Source organism: Orycteropus afer, unplaced genomic scaffold, assembly GCF_000298275.1.
Source record: "Orycteropus afer afer isolate SDZICR_OR568_19922 unplaced genomic scaffold, OryAfe1.0 scaffold00024, whole genome shotgun sequence".
NCBI lineage: Eukaryota > Metazoa > Chordata > Mammalia > Tubulidentata > Orycteropodidae > Orycteropus > Orycteropus afer.
In genome coordinates this window covers 7,516,969-7,535,933 of record NW_006921611.1, presented here as the reverse complement: position 1 = coordinate 7,535,933, position 18,965 = coordinate 7,516,969, and the positions used below count along the sequence as shown (strand labels likewise).

The following is an 18,965-nucleotide window of genomic DNA, read 5'->3' as shown; positions in this document are numbered from 1 at the left end:
CTGGATCTCAAAACCTACTACGCAGCCACAGTAGTCAAAACTGCCTGGTGTTGGTACAATGACAGACCCATAAACCAGTGGGACAGAATTGAGAACCCAGAATAGATCCATCAACCTATGGTTAGCTGAAGGGCTGAAGTCCATTAAATGAGGAAGAAACTGTCTCTTTAACAAATGGTGCTGGCAAAACTGGATATCCATTTGCAGAAAAATGAAACAAGATCCATACCTCACACCATATACAAAAAGTAGCTCCGGATGGATCAAAGACTTAAATGTGAAGCCTAAAACAATGAAGTTCCTCAAGGAAAAAATAGGGACAAATTTAAGGGCCCTAATTTATGGCATAAATAGACTGTCAACCATAACCTAAAATGCACAAACAGCAGAAGATAAACTCCATGAATGGGACCTTCTAAAAATTAAATTTTTATGTGCTTCATAAGACTTCTCCAAAAGAGTAAAAAAGAGAACCTGCAGACTGGGAAAGGAGTTCTGGTATAGTGCCTAAGGCATCTGACTGCTAACCAGAGGCTAGCAGTTCAAACTCAACACACCACTCCTCGGAAGGAAGATAGGGCAATCTACTTCCATAGTGATACTGCCTTGGAAACCCAAGGAGAGGTTGCTATGAGTCAGATCCAACTTGACAGCAGTGAGTTTGGTTTTTTTGGGAAACAATATTCGGCAACAACATACCTGACAAGGGACTTATCTCTAAAATTTATAGCAAACTCCAAAACGTCAACAACAAAAAGACAAACAATCCAATTAAAAATGTGCAGAAGACATAAACAGACACATTACCACAGACGATATTCAGGCAGCCAGCAAATGCAGGAAAAAATGTTCAAGATGTTGGAGATGCAAATGAAAACAACAGTGAGATACCATCTTGCCCCAGCACTGATAGTAAAGCTCAACAAGGCAGAAAATAACAAATACTCGTGAGGATGTGGAGAGATTGGGATTCTCATACACTGCTGTTGGGACTGTAAAATGATACGACCAGTGTGGAAAGCAGTATGGTGATTCCTTTAAAAGTTGGAATTAAAAATACTATTTGATCCAGCAATTCCATTACTAGGTATATGTTGTGTTGTTGTTGTTGTTGTTATGTGCCGTCGAGTTGTCTCTGACTCATAGCAACCCCTCCTTGGGTTTCAGAGTCAGTATCACTATGGAAGTAGATTGCCCAATCTTCCTTCCGAGGAGTAGCTGGTGGGTTTGAACCACCAACCTTCTGGTTAGCAGTCAAGTGCCTTAGGCACTATGCCACCAGAGCTCCCACTAGGTATACAGCCTAAAGAATTGAGAGCCAGGACAAAAACAGATAGATGCATACCCATGTTCATCATGGCACTGTTTACAATTGCAAACAGATAGAAATAACCTAGGTGCCCATCAACAGAAGAATGGATAACCAAAGTATGGTGCAAACACACAATGGAATACTATGCAACACTAAAGCATACTGTAGAATCTGCAAACCACCACATAACATGGATGACCTTGGAGTTCATTATGCTGAGTGAAATAGGTCAATCACAGAAGGACAAATATTGTATAAGTTCATTACTGTAAAAAGTCAAGGAAATATTTATATATGGAAGGAAACTCTTTGTTGGTTACCAAAAGTAGCAGGGGAGAGGAGGGAACACTACAAAAATACAAAATTAATTAATCTTAAAAAAAAAAAAAGATTTCATATTACTTGGATCCACAACCAACACCCATGGAAGCAGCAGTGAAGAAATCAGACGTCATACTGCACTGGGCAAATCTGCCGCAAAAGACCTCTTCAAAGTGCTGAAGAGCAAAGATATCTCTTTGAAGACTAGTGTGTGCCCAACCCAAGCCACAGTACTTTCAAGCACCTCAAATCAATATGAAAGCTGGACGATGAATAAGGAAGACTAAAGAAGAGTTGATGCTTTTGAGTTGTGGTGTTGGTGAAGAATACTGAAATTACCATGGACCCTCAGAAGAAGGAACAAATCTGTCCTGGAAAAAATACAGTGAAATGCTTCTTGGAAGCGAGAATGCCAGACTTCACCTCACCTACTTTGGTTACGTTGTCAGAAAAGACCATTCTCTGGAGAAGAATATCATGCTTGGTGAAGTGGAGGGTCAGAGAAAAAGGGGAAGACTCTCGACGAGATGGATTGACACAGTGGCTGTAACAATGAGTTCAAGTATAGCAAGGATTGTGAGGATGGCAAAGGACTGGGCAGTGTTTTGTACTGTTGTACACAGGGTCACTATGAGTCAGAGCCAACTCAATGGCACCTAACAACAATGACAACTTTATAATGCCCCTCTTCACAACATGTTCCTTATATATCCGTTGAAGCAATCAAGTGACACAACACCCAATTCACATCAAATTTATTTCTCTTGAAATGAACAAGAATGTTTAAAATGAAAAAAAAAAAAGAGAAGCTCATCTTAACAATACAAATTTTACCATAGGATAAAATGTCTGATTATATGTAGGAATTCACAGAGCAATTTACCAAAATCTGGTACAATCAAGTAATGCCCTTTCCTTCTAGTACTGTAAGAATTGGTGCCCAAGGGGACTCTTTTCTTATTGTTTACATTCTCCCTTGCTACCCTTTTTATTCCACATGGTGTTTACCACAATCTATATGTTCATGACTCACATATGTTCCATAAAGATTTCTCTCTTACACTCTGTATCTACATATCAGCTTCCTATAAAACACATCCTCTGGATGTTCCACCCTTCAAATTAAACATATCCAAAACTAAACAAATCTCCCTCCTCAAAAGAAACATGGTCTTACTTACATTTCCACTACTTTAGTGAATGTTATTATCGTATATCACCTCTCACATTTATTATAATACATGCTCCATGACAGCAGAAATTTTTCTATTTGGTTCACTGCTATATCCTCAATAAAGAACAGTGATTGACATCTAGATGATGCTCAATAAATGTGTAAAGTAAATTAATTAATTAAACTCATTTACAAGTCCTTCTAATTCAGCCTCATCAATAACTTAAATTTGTCCCTTTCTTTCTATACCAAATGCCACTAATTCATTATTTTCACCGGGATTGCTAGAAAAGTCTCTTAAATAGTCCCTTCTACACCAATTTTCCAGTGCTTACATTATTACCAAAATAAAGATTTTAAAATGAAAACATAAATAAAAGGGAATTGCTTATTTAGACTAATGTAGAAACAACCTGAATACACATTGATAAGGAAATAGTTGAATAACTAACTTATGGTGCTCATACTGTGGAGATTTATGTAGCTGTTTTTTAAAAAATGAAGTGGATCTGAATGTATTGCCTTAGGAAATGTTCATGATGTATTATTGCTAGGTAAAAGGAGAAAACTGCAAAGAAAAAAAAGAAAACATAAATGTCACTCCCCTTTGAAAATTTTCAATGACTCTCCATTGCTTTTATGATAAAATTGCAATATCCTATCAAATCCTTAATTGATCTTTTTCCACTTCCCTTGTTCATTCACATATATTAATCATATCAGACTTCTTACAGATTCCTAAAACAGGGTTTTTCTCACATTTATGTACACTTGCAAAGAAAATACACAAAGTCTCCCCTGGCTGTGAAGGGTAATGTTATGTATCAAGTTAGCTAGACTATGAGACTCAGTGATTTGGCAGACACTATATATATATAATTGGAGTTTCCTCACAGGTGTAATCTGCCTCCAGTATATAAATGGATGTTCTGGGAAAGCTCACTCTCTCTCTACCCTGCACTCTTTTCATCACCTGACTTCTGGTTCTTGGGATATAAGCCTGCAGAAGTCTTCAGCCTGCCACCTGACCTATAGATTTTGAATTTGTCAGATCCTGCAGCCATGCGAGCTAGAAGTTTTCAGCCTGACACCTGACCCATTGATTTGGGGCTTGCCAATGCCCACAATTTTAAGAGTCATTTCCTTGAAGTAAATCTTTCCATGTACATTTATATATACATTTCACTTCAATAGGAGTACTGATGGCATAGTGCCTAAGGCATTTGACTGCTAACCAGAAGGCTGGTGGTTCAAACCCAGCAGCCACTCCTCGGAAGAAAGATTGGGCAATCTACTTCCGTAGAGATAACACCTGAGAAACCCAAGGAGGGGTCCCTATGATTTGGGACCGACTCGACAGCAGTGAGTTTGATTTGGCTTGGTCACTGCAGTGGTTTTCCTTCTCTACAGAACCCGTACGAAGAAACTGGCACCTTTCCCTCATTCCTCATTTCTTATCTTGATTCTGTGACTCACTTGCAAGCTCTTCTAGTACCCTAGGTTACAACTGTATGCTTTCATGTCTTTCTCCATTATGTTGTAGTTATGTGCCCTCGAGTTGGACCCGACTCATAGCAACCCCTCCTTGGGTTTCCGCAGTGTTATCACTATGGAAGTAGATTGCCCAAACTTCCTTCCGAAGGAACAGCTGGTGTCAGAATTGGCAAAAAGGGTTGGAGGGTGGCAGTATGTCTGGCCTCATAGAAATAAATCTTAGGCTACTGATGATTCTACCTCCCTCTTGTGAAGTTAGAGGAGGTCAGAAGATGCTGCCTCCGTGTCCTTTTAGCAATTGGTGTCAAAAGCAGGATTTGCTGCAATGGCTCCAGACCCAATGAAGCATGGGATTCTGTAAAAGAAGTAAGGGGCCTGGGAAGTGAAACTTTTGACTCTTAAATGGTTACTTCAATTGCTGTTACCTGTAATGGTGGAAAGGGAAGTAAGAGATTTGCTGCAGCTGAGGGAAGAAAGGCCTGAAGCAAGAGCCAAGCTGATTGAAGAAGCCCATTAATTTGAGGCTAGGGCTTTTGGTTACACCCAGCCAGAAGCCTAAGGCCATATGCATTGAATGGAAAGATCATCAAGGTAAAGAGATGAAACTGGAATATTTTTTAAAAATACATTTTATTGAAATATAATTTATGTACAGTGAAATACATAAAACTAAAGTGACATGGGTCAATGCAGTTTTTTTTTAACTGTTCCCTTCCCTCCCCTCTCACACCTCTGGGAACCAACAAAGAAAGTTTCCTGCCATATATAAACCTTTCCTTGGCTTTTTACAATAATGAACTAATACCGTATTTGTCCTTCTGTGATTGCCTTATTTCACTCAGCATAATGTCCTCCCAGTTCATCCATGTTATGCAGTGTTTTGTAGATTCTACATTATTCCTTAGTGTTGTACAGGATTCCATTGTGTGTATGTACCATAGTTTGGTTATCCATTCTTCTGTTGATAGATACATAGGTTGTCTCTATCTTTTTGCTATTGTAAATAGTGCTGCAGTGAACATGGGTGTGCAGATATCTGTTCTTGTCCTGGCTCTCACTTCTTTAGGATATATACCTAGTCATGGGATTGTGGGATCAAATGGTATTTCTAATTCTGGCTTCTTAAGGAATCACCATATTGCTTTCCACAGTGGACGTATCATTTGACAGTCCCACCAGCAGTGTATGAGATTCCCAATCTCTCCACATTCTCAGAAGCATTTGGTACTTTCTGTCTTGCTGAACTTTGACATTAGTGCTGGGGTGAGATTATCTTATGGTTCTTTTGATTTGCATCTCTCTGATGGCTAACAATCGTGAGCATTTCTTCATGTATTTGCTGGCTGTCTGAATATCCTCTGTGGTGAAGTGTCTATTCATGTCTTCTGCCCATTTTTTAATTGGATTGTTAATCTTTTTGTTGTTGAGATGTTGGAGCTTTCCATAAATTTTAGGGATAACCTTCTTGTCAGATATGTTGTTGCCAAATATTTTTTCCCAATCTGTAGATTCTCTTTTTACTCTCTTGGCAATGTAATTATCAACAAGTATGAATTTGCTGCTATCATTTTGTTATGTGCTTTTTTTGTGGTGTTGCAGATTTCTTAGTTCCATATAATCTCCTGTGCTGAACTCATTTTGTTTATGAATCGTATTATCACTTCTTTGTTGCTATTGTTTTAGTATTTGCTAAACATTTGTGCTGGTCCTCTTTTTTATTTTGATATGAAGGTTTATCATTGTTGTTAGAGGTTGCCCTGTGGTTTATAGTTTTCTTCCCAAGTTTAGAACAGTCCATTCTATCTTGCAGTTGTCTTGACTTCCCTACCATTTAGAAGTTCTGTAACTATGCAATTTTCCCCCTTTCTGATTTGTAGTTGTCCTCATTTGTCAATTGATATCTCAGCTTCCCTGCTTACAATCTTGTAGGCTTATTTACTTTGGATACTTCCATAACTGGGTTGGTTTCTGGGTGATGTCATCATTTGTGTTAATGATCAGTTGATGTTTGCTATTGGTTCTTGAGAGCTCTGGTAGCATAGTGGCTAAGGCACTTGAATGCTAACCAGAAGGCTGGCGGTTCAAAGCCACCAGCCACTCCTCGGAAGGAAGATGGGGCAAGCTACTTCTGTAGTGATACTGCCTCAGAAACCCAAGGAAGAGTCGCTATGAGTCAGGTCCGACTTGACGGCACATAACAACAACAACAACATTGTTGGTTCTCTGTCCAAAAGACTCCCTTTAGCATCTCTTGTAAGGTTGGTCTGGTTTTAACAAATTCCCTTAATTTCTGTTTATCTAGAAATGTCCTAATTTCATCATCATATTTGAGGACAATTTAGCTGGGTATATAATTCTTGGTAGGAAATTTTTTTCTTTCAGGGTTTTATATATACCATCCCATTGTCTTCTCACCTGCATGGTTTCTGCTGAGAAATCCAAGCTCACTCTTATTCGTTGCCCTTTGTAGGTAACTTTTTGTTTTTCCTGTTCTGCTTTCAGGATTCTTTGTCTTTGGTTTTGGTGAGTTTGATGATGATATGTCTTTGTGATTTTCTTTTGGGGTCTATTCTGTTTGAGGTTCATTGGATTTCTTGAATGGATATATTCTCATCTTTCATCATATCAGGGAAGTTCTCTTCCAACAAATTTTTAACAATTTTCTCTGTGGTTTTATTTGTCTCTTCCTGTTCTGGAATTTCAGTTACATGTAGGTTATTCCTTTTAATGGTATACCACATGATCCTTAGGCTTTCTTCATTTTGTTTTGATCTTTTTTTCTGATTGATCCCTTTCCAAAGAAGCACTGAGGTATTTGTGTTCAATCTCACTAATTTTGTCTTCCATTGATTCAATTATACTCCTTTGCCAATTCAATGTGTTATCTGTTTCTGAAAATGTAGTATTAATCTTCTGGATTTCTATCTGTAGATTTTGTATCATTTCTAATTTTTCATTTATTTTGTCATTTTGTTCTTGTATTGTCTTTCAAAATGGTTCTGGGGTTTTCTCTGCATTCTTCTCAATTTTGTCAGTGTTTTCCTTGAGCTGTCTCTCAATCCATTGAAGGTACCTAAATATAATTCTTTTTAATTTCTTATCAGGGTGTTCCAATGCTGCTTCTTCCTTGTGGATGTGTTCTGGATCTGTATCCTAGTCCCTTGTTTCTCTTGCTTCTTGTGTGGACTGTGATGCTTGGTTGTCTCCAAGACATTGTGATGTTTTTTGTTTATATTTAATCGATGGTTTTATGTTGGAGTGACTTGCCCACAATTTTTGTTTTCCCTATTTTGTTTAGGAGCTCTGGTGGTGTAGTGCTAAGGCAGAAGGCTGCTAGCCAGAAGGCTGGTGGTTCAAACCCACCAGACACTCCTCATAAGGAAGACTGGGAAATCTACTTCTGTAGTGATAATACCTTAGAAACCCAAGGAGGGGTCTCTGTGAGATGGAGTCAACTCGACGCAGTGAGTTTGGTTTTTTGGTATTTTTTATTTTGTTTAGATTTCATCTACATAAGGAGGGTACTGTGCTCCTCTATTCACTAGATGGCAGCACTTATCCACTCACTACCTGTCTTCTTTCCTGTTGTCAGCCTCCTGTATGTCCCTGCCATCCTTGGCAAATGGAGCCTATTCTTAGGTCCCTGGAATCTGAATGAGACTGCTGTCACTTTAAACATTCAAAATGGCTGCCAGTTGTAAACATTCAAAATGGCTGCACCAATGATCACTTTAAATATCCAAAATGGCCACTGCTTGTAAACAATCAAAATTCCTGCACCCTCTACACAGCTGAAATTCCACAGTGCAAGTCATCTCTCTCCTTGCTGTTTCCCTTCCTACCCAAAGGCCACTAGCACAGGTGACCAGGGCTGATCTTTAGGTCAATTCTCCAACACTGCTTGGAAATATTCAGGCTGTTGGTGCCATCAGAGTAGCTGATAGTCCATAGCTCCATCTTTCTCTGTACTGTTTTCATTCAGATTTTTCCATTAGTTGGTGTCTAATCCACTTCTGTATAATACACTATGCTACCAGAGCTCCTCTGAATGCACTATGGATATTAAATGTTCTCTTACATAGTTGTATATTAGAAATGATTATTGGGTAAGGATAACAGAGAGCGTGTAAGTCCCCTTTCAGCCAATATTTGATTGGATATGTTAAAAGGGGAAATAGAATTTGCCCAGAAGAAACACAGCCTTTTGTTTCCAGCTTTGTGTGTCTAGAGTATAGAGGGCTTAGGAAGAAAATCTGAGCCCCACCCACAACCTTCAGAGTCAGGAAATTTGCATTTGCAAAGACATGGAAACCCAGCCAGATCTGTTGAGAGAACAGAACATTTGCATTTGAAGGAAGGACTTGCAGAGGAAAAAAAAAAAAAAATACTGACTTGTTTAGCATTTTAAATTTCAGGCAGTTTGGCTTTGAGTGCATCTAAGGCAGGAACTTTGATAGCGTAGTGCCTAAGGCACTTGACTCCTAACCAGAAGCCTGGTGGTTCAAACCCACCAGCCACTCCTCAGAAGGAAGGTTGGGCAATCTACTTCCGTAGTGATACCACCTCGGAAACCCAAGGAGGGGTCGCTATGAGTTGGGTCCTCAAGGGCACATAACAATAACAACAACAACAGGTCAGGAAAGTCATGGTCCATAATAGAAAACCCTTCCAGGACTGGAATTAAAGGAAGCTGGTGAGTAGCAGCCTTGTATGCTGCTTGCTTGTGACCACCTGGGTCCACTTGATGGGTGGAAGTTGGGAAGTGCAGCAATGAAGAAAAGGGCTGAGTTTGGTTCTCTTTGACCTCACACCCACTGAGGCTAGGGATCTCTCAAGAGGAAGGGCTGGCTGGTCTGAAATGAAGGGAGGAATGTGACTCCCAAGATTCTAGCTGGTACCCATGACCTAGCTGGGATGCTAGGCCTAAGCTCACCAGAACTCAACCAAATAAAGAGGAAGATGTTTGACACTGAGCTGATGTGGAGTTGCTGCAATATGAATGGCTTACTCTGGACTGGACTTTACTTAATTACGGATGCAGATGCTCCAAGTTCTAACAGGAACAGGTTCTTTATGGAGAAATGAACATGCTTGTCTCCTCAGAGTGCTGGTTTGATAAGAATGGGCAAATTGGAAATTGGCTACTTAAAATGGGGGGAGATAAAGGCATGAAGTGGCTGGCTTACACATTTTCATGGATGTGCTTATTCTTAAACTGATATGAAGGGGTTATTAATTTTTTAACTGTGAAAGGGACAATGGCTAGAAGCTGGGAGGTGACCTGCAGTGCAGTGAATTACTTGGTATGGCATTTTTAGCCATAGTCTTTGTAACTCCCACTAGACTTCTGGGTGAGACCATGCAAATAAGATGTGTAAAACTTTAAAGGTAAGACTGGTTAGTTTTGTCACTCTTCCAGGCTTAAAATAAGCCTTCCTAGAGGCAGAAAGCGGGATCTCACTACCATCAAGAGAGAAGAGCTGGAGGTGAAGTGGAGTGTGTCCTTGGACCCAAGATCCCTGTACTGGACCTTCTTGGCAGAGATACCCAGCAGAGGGATGCCCATTAGAGAGATGGCAGCAGTGGAACCAAGAGGCATGAGACAGAGCATTAGGCTTACCTGGCCTACAGAGCAAGAAAGCTGAGTGCCTTTGGAGGCTTGCTGCAGGAGTGGAGTACGTGTAGGTGTACCTATTGTCAGAGCTGAAAGAGCTCTGTAACACTTGCCCCAGTAGGGCAGAGGCCAGGCTGAGAGGCAAAGGGCCAAAGAGACATGCCTGAGGGCATAGCAGAGGTGAGACTGTCCTGATGGAAGAACTGTATCCTGAGCGCCTCCGTGAACCTGAATTGTAGCCTGTTACTTCCCTAATAAACCTCACAATTGTGTGTATTGTCTGTGAGTTCTGTGTGGCCACTGCAACAAATTATTGAACCCAGTAGAGAAGTTGTGATTGCTCAGGAAGGAATGGTTGGTGTCAGAATTGACAAGAAGGGTTGGAGAGTGGCAGCATTTCTGGCCTCATAGGGATAAGTCTTGGGCTGATGATGATTCTGTCTCCGTCTTGTGAAGTCAGAGGTCAGAAGATGCTGCCTCCATGCCCTTTTAGCAAAGAGGTCCTAAAGACATGAAGTGCCAGCAAAAGAATCAATTTGTTCTGCAGGGTCATTCTGTCAAGTTTTCAAATAAAACTTTTCTGACAGAACTAGTGTCATTTTGACTATCTGGTTTTTAGTTTGCAAATTTTTCTGTTTTCTCCATGGCATGGGAACAAGAATATTGGAATCTTTAAGTTACTCTTTAGCAAGGGATAATTATACATTCTCAACAAACATTTAAAAGAAAAACCAATACACATACCAAAGTTTTGTCCACAACTATATGGATTTCTAGATAAAGAGGATATAAATCTGGAACAGCTGATTCTGTCTAGAAAAAAAGAAAAGCAGAATTTAAGGCTTAATTTTCACAGTTTTATTCTGAACTCTTCATTAAAGCTGTAAGCACAGCATTTACATGATACGACATGTTTGTTTTTACAATTGATTAATACCATTGTATTATGCTTTAAGTTTCATGGCAATAGACTTAAGTATAAACAACATCAATTATAAAGCTATAGTATAGTTACTCATTAGAACACCTAGCATATCTAAACCATCTATTTCATCTGCTTATCAGAAATAAATTAAACCTCTGCTCAATGCTGCCACCATGTACCCCCATGAGAAGCCATCCTATCACTAGCGCTCAACCACCTTATCACAGATATATTAGAAAGCTCCACTTAACAGCACTACCCAGATGATTCAGAGACACACTCACACACACACACACACAAACACACACACACACACACAAACTGCTGTTGAGTGGATTCTGACTCATGCAACCCCATGTGTTTCAGAGTAGAACTGCACAGTGTTTTCAATGGCTGTGATCTTTTGGAAGATCACCAGACCTTTTTTCTGAGGTGCCTCTGGGGAGATTCATATTGCCAATCTTTGGTTAATAGCCAAGCACTTAACCACTTGCACCACCCAGAGACTGAGAGACAAGTGTTTTGTTTGTGCCATCAAGTTGATTCCAACTCTAAGAGACTCTATAGGACGAAGTTGAACTGTCCTCATATGGTTTTCTAGGCTGTAATCTTTGCGGGAGCTGATGGCTAAGTCTTTTTCTCTGCAAAACTGCTGGTGGGATCTAATGGCCACTCTTTCAGTTAACAGCTGAGCACATAATCATGTACATTTTGACTCACACCAACCCTGTGTACAACAGAAATTAACACTGTCTTGTCTGGTGACATCCTCAGTCCTCACTATACTTGAGCATATCTTTGCAGCCACTGTGTTAATCCATCTCATTGAGCATCTTCCCTTTTCTCTTTGACCCTCTACTTTACCAAGTGTGATATCTTTCTCTAGGGAATGCTCTCTTCTGACAACATGAATAAAGAAGATGAGACAAAGTCTGGCCATTCCTGCTTCCAAGGAACATTCCTACTGCACTTCCTCCAGGATAGATTTGTTCATTCTTCTGGCAGTCCATGGTATTTTCAGTATTCTTTGCCAACACCACAATTCAAAGGCATCAAATCTTCATTCTTCTTCTTTATTCATTGTCCAACTTTCACATGTATACGAGATGACTGAAAATACCATGGCTTGGGTTTGACATCTTTCCCCCTTATCATTTTAAAGAAGTCTTTTGCAGCAGATTTGCCCACTACAATATGATATCTGATTTCTCGACGGCTGCTTTCATGGGTGTTGAATATGAATCCAAGTAAAATTAAAGCCCCGACAACTTCAATCTTGTCTCCATTTATAGTAGTATTGCTAACTGATCCATTTTTGAGAATTTTCATTTTCTTTATGTTGAGGTGGAATACATACTAAAGACTATAGTCTTTGTGTTTTAACAGTGTTTTAATTCATCTTCACTTTTAGCAAGAAGGCTGTGTCATCTGCATATTGCAGGTTGTTAAGGAGTCTTCCTCCAATTCCAATGCTCTGATCTTCTCCATATAGTCCAGCTTCTTGGATTATTTGCTCAACATACAGATTGAATAAGTATGGTGAAAGGATACAACCCTGATGCCCACCTTTCCTGATTTTAAACCATGCAGTATCCCCATGTTCCATTCAAATGACTATGTACAGGTTCCTCATAAGCACAATGAAGTGTTCTGGAATTCTTATTCTTCGCAATGTTGTCCATAATGTGTTATGATCCACACAGTCAAATGCCTTTGCTGAGTCCAAAAAAAAAAAAGAAGCATCTTTCTGGTATTCTTTGCTTTCAGCTAAGATCCATCTGAAATCAGTATTGATACCCCTATTTCCACATCCTCTTCTGAATCCAGCTCGAATTCTGGAAGTTCCCAGTCAATATACTGCTGCAACTGGTTTTGAACTATCTTCAGCAAAATTCTACTTCATGTGATATTAATGATATTGTTCAGAAATTTCCACATTCTGTTGGATCACCTTTCTTTGGAAGGAATGTAAATATCCATCTTTTCCAGTCACATAGCCAGGTAGCTGTCTTCCAAATTTCTCGCCTTAAATGAGTAAGTGCTTCCAGTGCTGCATCCATTTGTTGAAACATCCCAAGTGGTATTCCTTCAATTCCTGGAGCCTTGCTTTTCTCAGTTCCTTCAGTGCAGCTTCGACTTCTTCCTTCAATACCATTGGTTCTTGATCATATGCTACCTTCTGAAATAGTTGAACATTGACCAGTTTTGGTTTTTTGTTTGTTTGTTTGTTTGTTTTTTGGTACAGTGCTCTGTATTTCTTCCATATTCTTTTGATGCTTCCTGCATCATTCAGTATTTTACTCACAGAATCCTTCAATATTGTAAGTTGGGGCTTGAGTTTTTTCTTCAGTTCTTTCAGTTTGAGAAATGCTGAGTGTGTTCTTCCCTTTTGGTTTTCTAATTCCAGGTCTTTGCACTTTTCAATACATATATATTGTTTTTCCTCAAGTCACCCTTTGAAATCTTCTGTTCAGCCCTTTTATTTCAACATTTCTTCCATTCAGTTTAGCTGCTCTACATTCAAGAGCAATTTCAGAGTCTTTTCTGACATCCATTTTGGTCTTTTCTTCCACTCTTTTCTTTTTAATGACTGTTTGCTTTCTTCACATATGATGTTTTTGGCATCATCCCACAACTCGTCTGGTTTTGAGTCATTGGTGTTCAATAAGTCAAATTTATTCTTCAGATGGTGTCTAAATTCAGGTAGGATATACTCAATGTTGTACTTTATTTCTCATGCATTTGTTTTAATTTTCTTCAGTTTGATTTCTAACTCACATATAAGCAATTGATGGCCTCTTCCACAGTTGGCCCCTAACCCTGTTCTGAATGATGATATTGACCTTCTCCATCATCTTTTATCCACAGATAAAGTCGCTTTGATTGTTGTGTATTAAATCTGGTGTGATCCACGTGTATAGTCACTGTTTATGTTGTTGAATAAAATTATTGGCAATGAATACGACATTGGTCTTGCGAAATTCTATCATGTAATCTGTGGTATTATTTCTATCACTGAGGCCATATTTTCCAACTACTGATGCTACATTTTTGTTTCCATCTTTTACATTCCAAGCACCAATAATTATCAATACATCTTGACTGCATGTTTCATCAGTTTCAGACTTCAGAAGTTGGTAAAATCTTCAATTTCTTCATCTTTGGCTTTAGTGGTTGGTGAGTAAATATGAAAATAGTAGTATTAACTAGTCTTCTTTGTAGGTGTATAGATATTTTTCTATTACTGACAGCATTGTACTTAAGGATAGATCTTGAAACATTCTTTTTTATGATTAATGTCACATCATTCCTGTTCAATATGTCATTCACAGCATAGTACACCACATGATTGTCTGCTTCAAAATGGCCAATATCAGCCCACTTCACCTCACTAATGCCTAGGATAAGGAGCTCTGGAAGGACAGTGCCTAATGCATTTGACTGCTGACCAGATGTGTGGTGGTTCAAACCCACCAGCCACTTTGTGCAAAGAAGATGGAGCAATCTACTTCCATAAAGATTTACCACCTTAGAAACCTAAAGGGGGTCGCTATGAGTTGGAATCAACTTGATGGCAATGAGTTAGTTTTTTCTGGTTTAATGCATAGGATATCAATCTTTATGCATTCCATTTTATTTCTGACAACTTCCAGTTTTCCTAGATTCATACTTCATACATTCCATGTTCCAATTATTAATGAATTCCAGTTATTAATGAATGTTTGCAGCTGTTTTTTTTTTTTTCCATTTTGAGTGGTGCCCCTTCAGCAAAAGAAGGTCCCAAAAGCTTCACTTTACCCACATCATTAAGGTCAATGCTACCTTGAGGAGGCAGCTCTTCCCCAGTTGTAATCTGAGTGCCTTCTAACCTGAGGGGCTCATCTTCCCGCACCATATCACACAATGTCTCATGGCTATTCATAAAGTTTTCTAGTAATAGACAGTGTTTTACTGCTTTCATAAGGTTTTCTTTCAGTGGCCAATTTTTTCAGAAGTGGATGGCTCCATCCTTCTTCCCATCCTTCTTCTATCTTAGTCTGGAAGCTCCAGTGAAACATGTCCACTATGCGTGACCCTACTGGTATTTGAAATATTGGTAGTATATCTTCCACCCTCACAACAACATGCAAGCTACTACAGTATGACAAATTGACAAACAAGTGGTGTCAGAAAAGCATAGAATATAATAGTAAGTACTCTATGAAAGCACAGAATATAGTAAGTACTCAATAGATTTTTGTCAAATGGATGAATTGTGTTAATTTATAACCTCAAAATCTGCCATTTCCAATACCCAATTAGTTATCTTGGAATAACATAGTTTATCATACCCAAACCATCTCTCTGTGACCATAAAATTTAGTAACATTCTGTTGAGATGTTTTCTATGCAAACAGTTTCTGACTCCAATCTTTGAATCCCTGGGATACTTCTCTGAATGTTTACGATTTTTGCCTTCTTCTTACACTTGTTTTATACCCATAACTATTTTATGACCCTTCAGTAGCAAAATGATTGTTTAAAAATAACTGATATTTATAATAAAAGTTCTGATCAAATGTTCCTTGCTTATAAACTATTACTGTTGTTGTTGTTAGGTGCCATTGAATTGTCTCTGATGCAGTGACCCTACGTACAACAGAATGAAACATTATCCAGTCCTGTGCCAGCTTCAGGATTCTTGTTATACCTGAGCCCATCACTGAAGCCACTGTGTCAGTCCATCTTGGTGAGGGCCTTCCCCTTTTTCGTCGACCCTCCATTTTACCAACCATGATATCTTTCTTCAAGCAATGGTCCAAAGCAGGTGAGACGAAGTCTGGACAATCTCGCTTGCAAATAGCATTCTGACTGCACTTCTTTCAGGACATATTTCTTAGTTCTTTTAGCAGTCCATGGTACTTTCAGTATTCTATGCCAACACCACAACTCTAAAGCATCAACTTTTCTTCAGTCTGTACTCCCATATTTTTGAGGTAATTTAAAATCAAAAGTTTACATTTTATAAATCAAACTTGTAAGTTCACAAGTTTTCTTAGTTATAACATCAGTATAATATAGAATGTGATGTATGAGAGCTTAAAATTAGAGACAATTGGTGTATGTAAGCAGAGCAATCTGAAAGCAGAGCCTCAACTCCATTTTAAAGTCTTTTTTATTATTATTTTTTATTGCACTTTATAGGTGCAAATTTACACTTTGTTTTACATTCAACATTCCATGTACATTTGGTTTCACTCCCCAATTACCACCCCCAGCCCTAACCCCTTCTCCTCTCCTCCCTTCGCAGTACCCCCTCCCCCCATGCCCCTCATACTTTTGAACTCCTATGTGTCCAGCATTTCCTCCAAGCAAATGTTGCCCCTCTAGTGCCCCATGGTCGATTGCTCCAAGGGATGCATCTCTATAGAGTACATGGGTGCACTACCCTGGGTTGAGTGGTCTGCGTGTACGTCTTGTTTACTATTAGGCTTAGAATCAGCCCCTGGGAGTAAGTTTTATTCCAGGCCTAAAGTGTATCCCAGGCCCATATGATTGGGGGTCCTACCAGACTCTGACCAGTAATTCTGGTCATTATTATGTTTTTGGATTTTGTTCCACATTTTTCCTCCCACTCTATCCAGGATCTCCAGTTTTGATCCTTTTCCAAGTGGTTGGCATTGGTAGCTGGGGACATCTAGTTCTTCTGGTCTCAAGGTTCTAGGGCTTCCAAATGCCCTTGGTATTTTGCATTCTTCTTTGCTTCCAATGACAGAAGATCATAAGCTGCATCTTAGATGGCCACTCAAAAGCTTTTAAGATCCCAGTCACTACTCACCAATGTAGGTTGTGTAACAAGATTTTTATGTTTTTTGTTGTGCCAGTTGAGTCTGGTGTCCCTGTGATCCTGAATTGATAGATCTGTTGGATCTCTCTCCCACAGTGTCTGGCTGTCTGTGAGGGACTGACTGCTCTATGTCTTTCTTTTGTTGTTTCTGTAATGATTGTGGGTATTCTACATCACTGGAATCTGTCCAAGATTAGCCTCAGCTCAATCTATCCTTGGTCTAGTTCACTGTTCACTGACCCCCATCTGACCTTCTCAGATGTTTATGTGTTTATCTGTAGCCTGGTGTTTGGTGTTAATGGTAATGCATTATTGTAGATATACTGGTATTAGCCTCTGTCATCTATATCTTATGTGCACAATTCAGTGTCCTCCCTTTCCCCAGTGTTATCATGGTGGTCACAGACTCTTTCCACACCATCCTTCTTCCCCTTGCCCACCTCAGCGTGTGGCCCCCAACTAGCCTGAAATTATTCCTTCTCCTGCCCTCCCCACTCTGCTAACCTACAAAGTGAGTTCCCTTCTTTAAGCAAACGATTGCCTTTTTACAGTAATGGTCTCAAACAATATTTGTCCTTCTGCAACTAACATATTTCACTCAGCATAATGTCCTCCAGGCTCATCCATGTTGTGAGATGATTCCCCTATCCTTCATTGTTCTTTAATGTAGCATAGCATTCCATTGTGTGAATGTACCATAATTTGGTTATCCATTCATATGTTGTCAGGCATTTAGGTTGTTTCCATCTCCTTGTTATAGTCAATTGTGCCGTGATGAACATGGTTGTGTATTTGTCTGTTTGTGTCCTGCCTCTCACTTCCTTAGGATATTTTCCTAGTAATGGAACTACTGGGTCAAATGGTATTTCTATTTTCAGTTTTTTAAGGAAACGCCATACCATTTGCAATAATGGTGGTTGTACCATTTTACAATCCCACCAGCAGTGTATAAGAGTTCCGATCTCTTTGCAACCTCGCCACTATTTGTTATTTTCTGTCCTATTGAACTTTGCTCTTATTGCTGGGGTGAGATGATATCTCATCATTGTTTTGATTTGCATCTCTATAATGACTAAAGATCGTGAGCAATTCCTCCTCTGTTTGTTGGCCACCAGCATATCGTCTTTAGTGAAGTGTGTATTCAGGTCTCTTGCCCATTTTTCAACTGGATTGTTTATCTTTTTGGTGTTGAGGTGTTAGAGTTTTCTATAGATTTTAGAGATAAGTTCTTTGTCAGATATGTCATAGGCAAATATTTTCTCCCAATCTATAGGTTGTCTTTTTATACTTTTGATGAAGGCTTTCAGTGCATGTAAGAATTTAATTTTTAAAAGGTCCCAGTCATCTAATTTGTCTTCTACCTCCTGTGCATTCTGGGTTATGTTTGATAGTCTGTTTATGCCATAAATTAGGGCTCCTAGATTTGCTCCTATTTTCTCTTTGATGAATTTTATAGTGTTGGGTTTTACATTTAAGTCTTTGATAGAGCTTGAGTTTGTTTTTGTGTATAGGGTGAGGTATGGGTCTTGTTTCATTTTTCTGCAGGTGGAAATCCAATTTTGTCACCACCATTTGTTAAAACTCATTTAATGGGTTTTCGACCTTTGTCAAAATCAGCTGTTCATAGATGGATGGGTCTATTACAGAGTTTTCAATTCTGTTCCCTTGGTCTATCTGTGTATCATTGTACCAATACCAAGCTGTTTTGACCTCTGTGGCTGCATAGTAGGTTTTAAGATCTGGGAGTGTGAGACCTCCCATTTTGTTCTTCTTCAGTAGTGCTCTGCTCATCTGAGGTCTCTTTCCTTTCCATATGAAGTTAGTAATTGGTTTTTCCAAGTCCTGAAAAAAATTTGTTGGTATCTGGATCAGAATTGCATTAAATGTGTAGACTGCTTTAGGTAGTATTGACATTTTCACAATATTCAGTCTACCTATCCATGGCCTAAGGCACTTGACTGCTAACCAGAAGGCTGGTGGTTCAAACCCACCAGCCACTCCTCGGCAGGAAGGTTTAGCAATCTACTTCTGTAGTGGTACCGCCTCAGAAACCCCAGGAGTGGTCGCTATGATGGCATATAACAACAACATCCATGAACAAGGGAGGTTCTTCCATTTATGTAGATCCCTTGTTGTCTCCTGTATTAATGTTTACACTACTTTATAGTTTTCTTTGTATAGATCTTTTATGTCTCTGGTAAGATTTCTTCCTACTGAGAAAGACAGAGAGAGGTACATGGGCAGTACAGACAACAAATATGAACCCTTTGGCATATACAGTACTAAGCTGTCAGTGAA

The 18,965-nt window shown here is 39.2% G+C and overlaps 1 protein-coding gene across 1 annotated transcript in view; it reads right to left on the bottom strand.

The window, feature by feature from the left end:
• Positions 1-18,965, bottom strand: part of ADAM32 (ADAM metallopeptidase domain 32) — a 448,014-nt gene that overhangs the window by 211,525 nt on the left and 217,524 nt on the right. Inside the window, exon 7 of the mRNA XM_007935060.1 lies at positions 10,660-10,728. Coding sequence (XP_007933251.1) covers positions 10,660-10,728 — 69 coding nt within the window. The remainder of the gene's footprint in view (positions 1-10,659; positions 10,729-18,965) is intronic.